The 10,577-nt window shown below is 39.7% G+C and overlaps 3 protein-coding genes across 4 annotated transcripts; all 3 read right to left on the reverse strand.

Moving 5' to 3' along the window:
• LOC124183206 lies at window positions 1–2,564 on the reverse strand. Its single transcript, XM_046571385.1, has 2 exons — window positions 2,105–2,564; window positions 1–510 (listed from the first exon to the last, which is right to left on the reverse strand). Exons 1-2 carry the CDS (start codon window positions 2,472–2,474, stop codon window positions 164–166), a joined length of 717 nt encoding a protein of 238 aa, XP_046427341.1. The 5' UTR covers window positions 2,475–2,564; the 3' UTR covers window positions 1–163.
• Window positions 2,565–2,861: 297 nt separating this feature from the next.
• On the reverse strand, window positions 2,862–5,774 carry LOC124183006. Of its 2 annotated transcripts, none has more exons than XM_046570945.1 (3): window positions 5,480–5,774; window positions 5,005–5,187; window positions 2,862–4,337 (listed from the first exon to the last, which is right to left on the reverse strand). In XM_046570945.1, the coding sequence occupies exons 1-3, from the start codon at window positions 5,682–5,684 to the stop codon at window positions 3,970–3,972; spliced, it is 756 nt and encodes a 251-aa protein (XP_046426901.1). In that variant the 5' UTR covers window positions 5,685–5,774; the 3' UTR covers window positions 2,862–3,969. The 2 variants fall into 2 exon arrangements, with proteins under 2 accessions (XP_046426901.1, XP_046426895.1); XM_046570939.1 differs by having other exon boundaries at window positions 5,005–5,205.
• Window positions 5,775–7,523: 1,749 nt separating this feature from the next.
• On the reverse strand, window positions 7,524–10,577 carry LOC124174461. The gene is made up of 2 exons (XM_046553651.1): window positions 10,190–10,577; window positions 7,524–9,191 (listed from the first exon to the last, which is right to left on the reverse strand). The coding sequence occupies exons 1-2, from the start codon at window positions 10,365–10,367 to the stop codon at window positions 8,881–8,883; spliced, it is 489 nt and encodes a 162-aa protein (XP_046409607.1). The 5' UTR covers window positions 10,368–10,577; the 3' UTR covers window positions 7,524–8,880.

Below are 10,577 nucleotides of genomic sequence, written 5' to 3' on the forward strand. Positions count from 1 at the left end.
TCTTTATTCTCATATTCAATAAATATATCATAACTTAGAAAATAAATAATACAACTGTAAAACATGATAGGTACTAAAAGAATGTCTTATATTGAATTCGGGCACTGATTTTTTTAACTACAGTGGTCGAAACTACAATCAAGTAACGCAAAGGCGTCTGGGCTCACGGCACACCTTGGTAACCCTGATAGCCCTGGAACTGATCGACGTATTCGGGTACCCAGCCTCGGTAGGGCTCGCTTACTTCTTCCTGAGACCTGTGCCAATGATCGTGTGTATGTATGTCGTGTGGCTTTATGATACCGTAGCTGACTCTCGGAGGCAGTGGCGGAGGCGTAAGGAGAGCTTTGAGAGCTAGAGCACCGGAAATTAGAAGAGCGGCGAGTCCAGTACCCAAGCCCTTAATGCCAACAAGACCGATCAGGGTGATGACGATTGGTAGAACAATCATAGCCTTCAATTTCAGAGCCAGTAGAACAGGAATCAGGATTTTCTTGAGTTTGGAACGTCCTGAAGAAAGTAGGGAAAACAGATATTATCGTAAAATGCAAAAAGTGAGTAAAGATAATTTCTAACCACTATGCATATGGGGTACAATGTATCGGGTATATCCTGGCTAGAAAACCCATAATCTCATCCCCACCGTCGCTCTCGGAATCCTGAAACCTACTTTCTTCGAAGCATGCACCAGACCTCCACTCTCTACGGCCAAGGTCAAGTCGCCAGTATTTTCTCTCTGCGTCTCTATCCTCGAGGCAGTGGTAATCGACCTAAAAACCTACCTGGAATGCGTACCACACGTCCCTCTACCTGGAGAACATGGTAAAGCATGCTTCGCCAAGAGTTTCACCCTTCTTAACTATACCGACGACGATGGTGGGAGCGCATGTGGGTCAACGTGCCGTTACCACGTGCCCGGAGCGTCGGGGCTTACTTCGGTTTATCTTTCTCCTTTTTCTTCTTTTATACTCTTTACCATTTTTATCTAGTATCGATCCCTGATCACATACGCGTATGTCTCTACATCTTAGCGTCACTCTGTTTTGGCTGCCTCGTATATACTTTGTCGGTAAAATAAGAAGATGTGGATTTGAATATACACAGGGCTAATAGAGCAGCAGCCTGAGCCACGTGTTAGAAATCGATTGCAGCCCGGTCTTAAGATTCTAAGAACACATCTCATGGGATCCGATGTGATGGAGAGTAGGAAGAAAAAAATCTTCTATATCATCTCGAGGCAAATATTAAAAAGGTATTATCCTCAATCTTAGCCAACCAGCAAGGAGGATGCGGGAGAATACACTTGTCAGCGAATTGTTTCTCAGGTCGATGACATACTTACTATTCATTGGACGATGCTTTAGAAAGGTCTAGTATTTAAGAATACGATTTGAAGGGTTCTTTCTCATTCCGCGCTCGGCAGTCGCGGCCATAACTATGTTCGTAATGATCGAGGATCCTTTGAACGAACATCTAACAAGTCTGATATTAATCTATAATTTTATAGGCCGGTGGAATTTCATTTAGACGATGATGCACCGACGTTTTATTCCTTTTTATTCTCTCCTCGTCTCCGTCTCTTGCTCTTTGCCTTACTAGAGCATGTATGATATGCAGTCAACTTATACCCTTGGAAAATTTTTTGAAAGCTGTATCGATTTATTTGATATTCTTTTTTATAGGTTGTAGCTTTTTTAGTTGAAAATATAGTAATAAATGCAATAGCTCGTAGGTACTTTTAAGTTAGCTAGTGAAAAATTGGTGCTTTCTTTTTTGCTAATAGATTATAAACTCGGGTCTCGACGCGATTGAATGAATACGAACAGTAATTGTACGATTTCACACGCTAGCCATGCTGGATTGTTCTATATTTACTAAGGTCGCCGTATGCTTCAAGATATCATTTACCATACGCCTGTTCTGCAGTCTTTAACGTCAGAAATTTAGTTAACTATTTTTTCTTTTATACTTAACTTGGACTGTTCGGTTAATAGATCCGATTTGACTAATTCTACATTTGAAGCTATTGCAAACTTATCCAACTGTTACATATACGAAGAAAATTGAGAGTATTTTCATATAATCGATAAATGGAAAATCTTACCCTCTGAAGCGCCTTGAGTGAAGCTTCTGAGTTCTAATTGAACGTCTTTTTCGCCAAGAGCTCTTCCGAAAAGATCAGCAGACGAGCCGTCATGTGGAAAACTAAGATGAATTTTGCGGCTTTGCAGGAATCTGTCTACGCTGCTGAGAAGTGGGTCTGTCTCATATTGACTGACTTCAGAAGCGTCGACTGGTATTTTTTCCAATGTGATCATGTCACCGTAAATACGAATGGTATCTTCGCCATTTAGTTGGTCCATAACTCGGGTTAACTTGTCTTCGGCACAGCGCATGTCGCTCTCACATTCCTTTTTTGGCTCCGCATTGACAAGGGCAAGGCTTACAGTAAGCAGCGCGATTTTCCACTTCATTTTTGCTACTGTGATAATTTTCTTACTTATTTGTTACTGAATTAGACTAGAAAATGAACCGTTAATGCCGGTGACAATCGATGGTTCTTTTTGACTGTTCTGCCTTCAGGGCAATTTTTTCTTATATATCGCAGACCGGACAATAGTGGGGCTATGGTGGACTATTTGGCAGACGTTACCGACAACCGCGGTGTCAAGAATTTTAATTCCTATACGTTCTGTCCGTACCGCGGTGCATCACAATGTGTCGGATTTGTAATTGATGCCAAATTAACCACATTTTCTTTTTTGCTGAACAGACGATGTTCGCAAATATTCTATACAATTCTATTCTATACAAAAATATTCTATGCGATTCAACCGGTAACAAAATAAAAATAACGGATCTTCAGCAGTTCGAAATGTATTCATACTCCGATTTAAACTTCATCGATTTCCTCTTGACTTCTCTTTATTATGCGCATTTTGTTTCTTGAGATGAATCAAGGTGTCCATAACAGTAAGAAGACAAAAATAACCGATCTTTAGCAGTTCGAAATGTATTCATACTCCGATTTAAACTTCATCGATCTCCTCTTGAATTCTCTTTATTATGCGCATTTTGCTTCTTGAGATGAACCAGCTGTGAATTAATGTATGGTAATTATTCGGATGATAGAGAAATAATGTCGTGTAAGTGTGTGAAAATTTTTAAATCGTATCCGCTTATCAGTATTACATTTTTGTGACGGAAATTAGTTTTCTGTGACTGTCGTGACATGGTATGCAAAACGTTGGCCCGAATCTGATAGTAGGAGGCTTTCAGAGAGAGCTGTACATATCCGAATTGAATTGCTTATGAGGCAGCTGCTACAAGCTAATTAGCATAAACATATTAGCCGCTACAGATGTACGGGTGTCAATATTACATTATATATTAATAATACCGCGCTGTGTGGCACATTCTGTAGATGACAAATTGTGACATCTAATAATTTTAATAATTTATTAAATAGTATTTAATTACAAATTGTCCCATAAATAGTTATAATATATTATGCTAGCAGTCGAGGGTGTAACCTAAATTTATAATTACAAATTATATTCGTATATACGTGTTATATAAATATGAATGAAATGACAATAGTTTTATGGCCTCTCTGTTACATGGCATGCGTCAAAAATGTGAGGGATGCGGCAGTACTGTTTTTCCTCCGGACCCATTGACGCCGTTTCGTTAATTAAGAATAATATAAATATAATTGTAACAATATTGATACTAGAACTAATTATAAATTTTCATGTTTAAATATTAATAATAACGTATTCCTTTCAGTCCACTGGCAAATTTGAAGAGTTTGAGGTCTTCGCCTCTGCTCTGTACCAAACTATGTACCAATAGTAATTCCTGTGTTCCGATTTATCGTTCCATCGTTCGTTCGTTTGCTTGTCTGTCACTCCATCCGTCCATTTATTTTTACATCCAAATAGTCGAGCGGTGGTTGATATAGCATTTTTACTTAGCTTCTTCGGGAGCTTGCCCACCGTAGGCAAGATGCTGAGCATCATTAGAATCGAAACTTCTATAATAACCCTGTGACTGAGAAGATGAGGGAGCTGACGACCAACTTTGAGAAGCCGGGGCTGAAGCCCAGGCAGCAATTGGCTGGACTCCCTTGCTGAAGATGTTACCAGTCGAGCTGCCACTGCCAAAGAGCTTTTGGAAAGCCAAGATACCGGCGAAAAGCAGAGCGATTTTACCGACAAACAGGGCCTTCGTCACGAGCAGAGCAAGTCCTCCCAATGCAATTGGGATCAAAGCGAAGACTTTCAAACCAGCGGCAGCCAGCAGGGGATGGATCGATTTCTTGGTTTTAGCTCTTGCTGTAAATGAGTAAAAACGCAGCTTTATCATCGGCGGAAAAAAATCCTTGTGCAAATAATTCGTATCTAACAGCATTGCTGTCAAGTAACTAATCGCTATGGCCATTTTACTGATAAACCTTGACTTTGACTTTAGGTATGGCAGGTGAGAAATATTCAAATACTCTCTCACGGGTTCAGTGAGATTGCCCCGAGCGATTCGTACCTACGAATTTCCCAAGCTCTACAAACTCAGGGCACGGATTTGCTTGTCTATATCGCTAACTGTCGATATTATATCAGATTATGCGTTATGCAAAAGCCAGCAAAGATCTTAACATCAACTTGTTACAGTTACTCTCGTCAGGCGAAATGATTCGTGAATCGATTAACACGTCCTGGAAATCGTGAAGTTGATAATGGACATTCTTCATCTTGAGATGAACAGTGATTAATTTTCAGTCGCAAGAACGAGCCGCTTATTTGCGACAGTAAAAGAAAATAACCATCGCAGTTTACGCCTGACGCTAAGGAAAGTGAAGGCCTCGGGACGTTGTGGCCATTGAGTCAAGTGGTAGTGAAAGGCCCACTCGAGACCCGTCTCCACTAACTAATGCCGATGCCGCAGCATAAGAGGAGTTACACAACGGGTGGCAACTCTCTGTGGAATCAGGAAGCTCAAATTCACCTTCTTCGATGGTGCGGGCGATCGATCCTTCGGGCAAGCTCAGCTTTAGACTGTGGCTCTTCAGGAAAGACACTACAGACTCGAACATCATGCTAGCCAGCTTGAAAGTCTTGTCGACTACTTCCCGAGGTAGTTCATTTATTAGCTCTGTTTCCGTTTCCAACATCTTACCACCTCGCTCCACTGAAACAAGACCGTGAACTTGGTCGGTTAGTTGGTTCAGCTGATCACAGAACAGTTAGACATAATCATTCCTCGATACATTGTTCCGACTTAATGTATTCAAGAGGCGACATCTCTGCGTACTAATTGGTAAAATATGTCAATGAACGAAATTGCGACGTGTGATATGATTGACGATTCGTCTCTAGTATATTAGTGAATTCACTTCAGCTGCAGCCTGTGAGATATGTAGTTGACGTTGAATTTACTTTAGAAGTGAAAGGGATTGTTAATGGATAGTGTGAAAACTCACTGGGTACATCTCGCACAAACGTCACGCCATCGATCAGTTGGATGTCACTCGATCTTGCAGCTCTTCCCAAGAAATTGATGCTCTTTACCGCGATGCACGAGAACATATCTTCGTGATTTAGACAATCCAAATTTCCACTGGATCCAGGCATAGGCACGGCGAACGCGGAAGTGGCCAAAAGCCCGAGAACGATAAGTCTGTTCATGTTTAGTCGATTTTGGATAATTACTCGCGTTATCGGTAGAGGTCTGACTGAGGTGGCACTAAACTTCACAGTACGTTGAAAATTTTGGAGCAAAATGTGAACCAGCCCTGTGTCGCTTGAATCTTTATAGGTGCGCCCCCCACCACCTTACCGCCTCCTCATCTCGGTGACGATGCTGCCCCTCAAGAAAACTTTCCTCGATAATTTTTTAAACAAACCACTACCGGCTAAGAATGCGTTTACGCGGTCTTGCGGCCTGGGCGGACCCTATTGATGAGTCAAAGCGAGATTAGACTCCGTCGCCCCAACCCAGGGCTGGCTCAGCAGAATTTGGGTCAGCTACGGGAGAAGTGCTGTGTGGGTCTCGTCGAAAAAATGTGAAGAAGGTGCCGGTACAGGCTGGCTCGCACAGGAAGTTTTGGGGAATGATCCTGCATATCCAGAATTATCGGTGGATCAGAATGGTATTCCAAGATTTTATTTTCGCTAGTACATAACGATGTAGGAAAGAGAATCGCTGGCCAATTTCCAGATCTATTTTACATGAAAGGTTGCTGTTGGAATCAGTATACAAAAATTTATATATCGTTCCGAAATTCATCTCTATTCCTGTCGAACAGTTCTTGAAGCCGATGCCTTTACATTCAGCAACGACTCGTATGCATAGATAAGTAAGCGAATAGCCACGTATGAAACTCATAAAAATTCAGAAACACATCTCTTGTGATATTTTTGTCATTGTATGTATGCCGGCAGACCACACCTATCACTCAGCAGCAGGTAGACGCAAACAATATGCTAGTTCGTAACAGTTTCTACACGAGTTTATGGGTTTGGAAATTTGCTAAGCAAAGCTACGCAGATGTGTTATAAGAGGTTTTTCTCCGTGCCATTGGTACAGGTAATGAGAAAGTCGGCTGTCTTTGTTCTTTTGTGTATATGAACCGCGATCCAAATATTTGCTACAAACAACTCTTTCACCAAACAAATACTCAGTACTCGTGTATTTGATAATGTCATGCACCAGCGCACTGCTCTAGGCGAGACCTGCATATAACATCCGCTCGAAATCATAAGGGTAAGCTGGCCAAGCTTGTCTTGATTGCCTTGACCCAGAGACGGCAACCGGTATCTGGTAACGCGTGGACCTTCCAATAGCCACGACTGGTTTTCTTACGTAATCCACGCATATAATGCAGCCGCATTCTAGTGCCTAAAAACAATTTTTGTTCGCTATGAATCCTGCGTTGTTCTACATATTGCTTCATCGGAAAAATCGCTAATAGCGCTCTTAAATATCCTTAAAATTAACGAATTATCGACTCTTTCTTTAACGAAACTCAGCCCACCGATAGGAAATGCTCGAACGATACGTGACGCAGTGAAATTTGAGATTCATATATTGGCAGATCGGAATTTTCGATCCCGCTCCAAATGAGGATTCATGAAAATGGGTCGGTATTAATTTACCTATGTTTAAAATTCCGTTACCCTATTAGCAATGGTGACAATGGGAGGCATCTCATTGTGTGCCGAAAGATGGCGAGGTGTTTAAATATTTAGTATCGGTTTTGCATTACTTAACGGTAAATTGTACGGCAAGAGTATATCTGTATCTGCGGGCTTGAACTGGGCCTCAATTCGAGCTGTCTGACACTTTGCACATAGAATCGTAAGCGAAATTTTTTTTTCGTATCGGAACAAGCTGGCCGTTCAAAATCCTGCATCCACAGTCAGTTAGGATCAATGGAAAGTGTCTTTGAATGAGTTTTTGTTTGCCCGAGAGAAAACGAGATTCTTTATTCAAAAATTACAGTCGCTTAATCGGTGCTAAATGGTAAAATTATTTATGTCACTTTAGCACGCTCCTCAGAACAATGTTATCTGATTTTTAAGAATGATTTCGCTTATTTAAGGATGTGACGGTACAGGAATCGTGTAAGATGAGCATATTACTTTGAGGGTTCATCACGAATAATTACATAATTATTCCTAGACGTAAGACTCTCGTTATTAGAATACCCTGGAGGACGGGTCCTGAGGGTCGGTCAATGCCCTGCGGGACTAGGTCGAGGCTAGCCACGTGCAGCCAAGGTTTGAATTTGGTTGCATTTGGACTCACTCTAAACTTCCTCTATTCCCGGTATGCATAAGTAAAGATTGACAATAATCTGGTACCTTTAACCGATGAGCGCATTTTTGCGAAATGGTTACAAAAGTTTATTGACGGGTTCATCCAACCCTTGAATCTTTTTCTCTTACAATGAAATATAATTAAATAAATTAAAACTAGACAAACAACAAGATGAAACTACTGACAGAATACTTATTGAGTTTCTATACAATTTAATCTATCACTTATAGTAGTCTATTAATTGGACTACGTGGCGCACAGGTATAGAGTTCGCAAATGGACTCAGGTCAGCAGTCCGTTTGCGAAGTCTTTAAGGATGTTGAATAAAATGAATGCGGAAATGGCAGACCCCAATTCTGGTGAATGAGTCAAAAAGATTACGTCGAAGCCGGACTTGAGAGCGATTTCATTAACTCTTGGCGTCCAGTAAAAGAGAAACTTTCTCCCTCGGCATCTGACATAACTTTTGTAACTTGCGTCGTTTGGAATGTCTACAGATTTTGTAGAAATATTCTTCACTACCAGTTCAAGCGCGGTCAAGATCGTTTATATGATTTTAAAATGGAATTTCTAGGCACTTCATTACAGCCTAAAAGGTTCAAGGTGAGTAAGATTTCGCGTTTCTAGATTCGTGTTCATTTCTGCCCGCGTTGCAAAGAATTGACAACTTTCCTATGAGCACTGCCACTCTCGACTTTTGTTACTCAACATTCTGCAACTGAAGACTCAACGAATCGCTATGTGAACTAATCTAAGCGTCCCATTAAAAATTTTCATCAGTATAGACCGCGATGTACTATAACATGAAAAGCAATTCAACGTATTAAACGCAAACTAATGAAATAATCAATAACTTAGTTAAAACTTTTCGTCCATTCTTTTTTAAATATTTCCAATCTTACACTTTTCAAAACAAAAATGACCTTCTGAAGAAAATACTCTGAAAACAGGTTACTAAATATTTCTTGATTAATTGATTTCATTTAACATTGCCTAATTATTGTCTTAAATGTCAATCATGTCTGTGCAGATCCATGCGTGATGAAATTATCACTTTTGTTTTCAATCTCGATAATATTTGTAGGGTAAATCGTCATCGTCATCGGGATCAGCTCGTCTGTAATCCTCGTTTCGCCTATACTTGCTCAATGGGACGTTTACAACTTCATAGTTGGCACTGCCTGATCCCTGAGCAACCTTTTTGAGCCCCACAATGGACGCAAGGATGAGACTCATCAAACTTAGTATCACCGCCTTTCCGCTCAGTACAGCTAAAGTCTTCAAGGCAATCGGAAGGAGGATTGATTTAATGAGCAAAAAACCGACTACCAAAGGCAAAACGTACTTGCTCAATTTCGCCTTCTTTTTGCGACCTAGAAAAGAACAAGAAAATATTACTATCGGCAAGATTCACTTCACGATTGTGGGGGTTGATCATCTTTGAATCTATGAATATTTTGAATTCACCAATTGTTTGGATTGGTGTGATAATGTTTAAGTCGAGAAAAATGGTCATCATTTGTTCACTCTGCAGTTCATAACTTATAGGATCAAAAATAATAATTCCAATGTATTGTAAAATAATTTTAGTGCGTGACTCCTTTTTGAGTTAACAAGTAAGATGATAGAACTTTTACAACACGTGTACACGTGCTGTACGATATAACTCATTTGCCTGAGCATGGAAAACTGAAAATATAGATTTATTGCTAACAAAGTTGATCAATTTTTTTTAGCATTTGTTTAGTTTGAAATTCCACTGTGTATGGGGCGTTTAAAGCCAAAGTCAATTTTTCTTTGAATAAAAAAAGGAAATTAAAATAAATATAACAATTATTCTTATCACATTTTCAAACTATTATGGAAATATTTCTTTTGATCTTTGATTTCTGTAAAAAAATTCCACTCATCTGAAAAATGTCGCTCTTCGTGTTTTCAATCTTATAATTTTTAAGCTCACGCTATCCCCAAAAAATGGATTAAATTTGAGGTTAAATTTGAGATTAAATTTTGTACTAAAACAAAAACCAAAATTCATTGGACATCAAAATCCAACGGGGTCTGGCCGATGACCCTGTGATTTGATACAGGATGCCCCATATATAAATATGAGTTCTGATCGTGGTCATGGCTTTGTGCGTGGCGAAAAAAACCCTTTCAAATGAAAAATCCAAGGATTACAAATATGTCTATTTGATTTTTTGATTTTTTTTTTTGCAGTCCACATGAATCAAACTTGGAGCCCAAGAAAAAAAATTTTGTTGGTTAAATTTGAAAACACGTTTGTCCAAGATGTCGGGGTCGTATAATTCCAATCTAAAAATAATAAAACTGAAGTTTCTTTGTGACAGTAAACCAAACAATCCCTCACCTTCGACGAGATTATTTTCTGGAAGAAATAATTCGAAAAAACTCATGGCGCGGTCTTCGACCCATCCGCTGATACCAGGAGATCCATTTTCTTCTATTGCAGTACCTTCAATTGGAGTCTCCTGACTGCTGACTTGAGACAACAGAAACGCCAAGTAAATGCAGCACAACGATAACATTTTGATTAGTTATTATTTATTGCATTAGCGATTTTCAGTTCAAATATAAAATATAATCTAATCGAAGAACTTGCGAGACGTTCAATATATAGAGTTCGTTATGCACAAAGAGAGCCTTGAATGTAAGGTTTCATCTTCCGAAAATTGTAAATCACTTGTCCTCGCGTGAAACATACAAAAAAATCGGCGACATACCGACGAAGCGATCAA

The sequence above is a fragment of the Neodiprion fabricii genome, chromosome 1 (assembly GCF_021155785.1).
Source record: "Neodiprion fabricii isolate iyNeoFabr1 chromosome 1, iyNeoFabr1.1, whole genome shotgun sequence".
In the NCBI taxonomy this organism is placed as follows: Eukaryota; Metazoa; Arthropoda; class Insecta; order Hymenoptera; family Diprionidae; genus Neodiprion; species Neodiprion fabricii.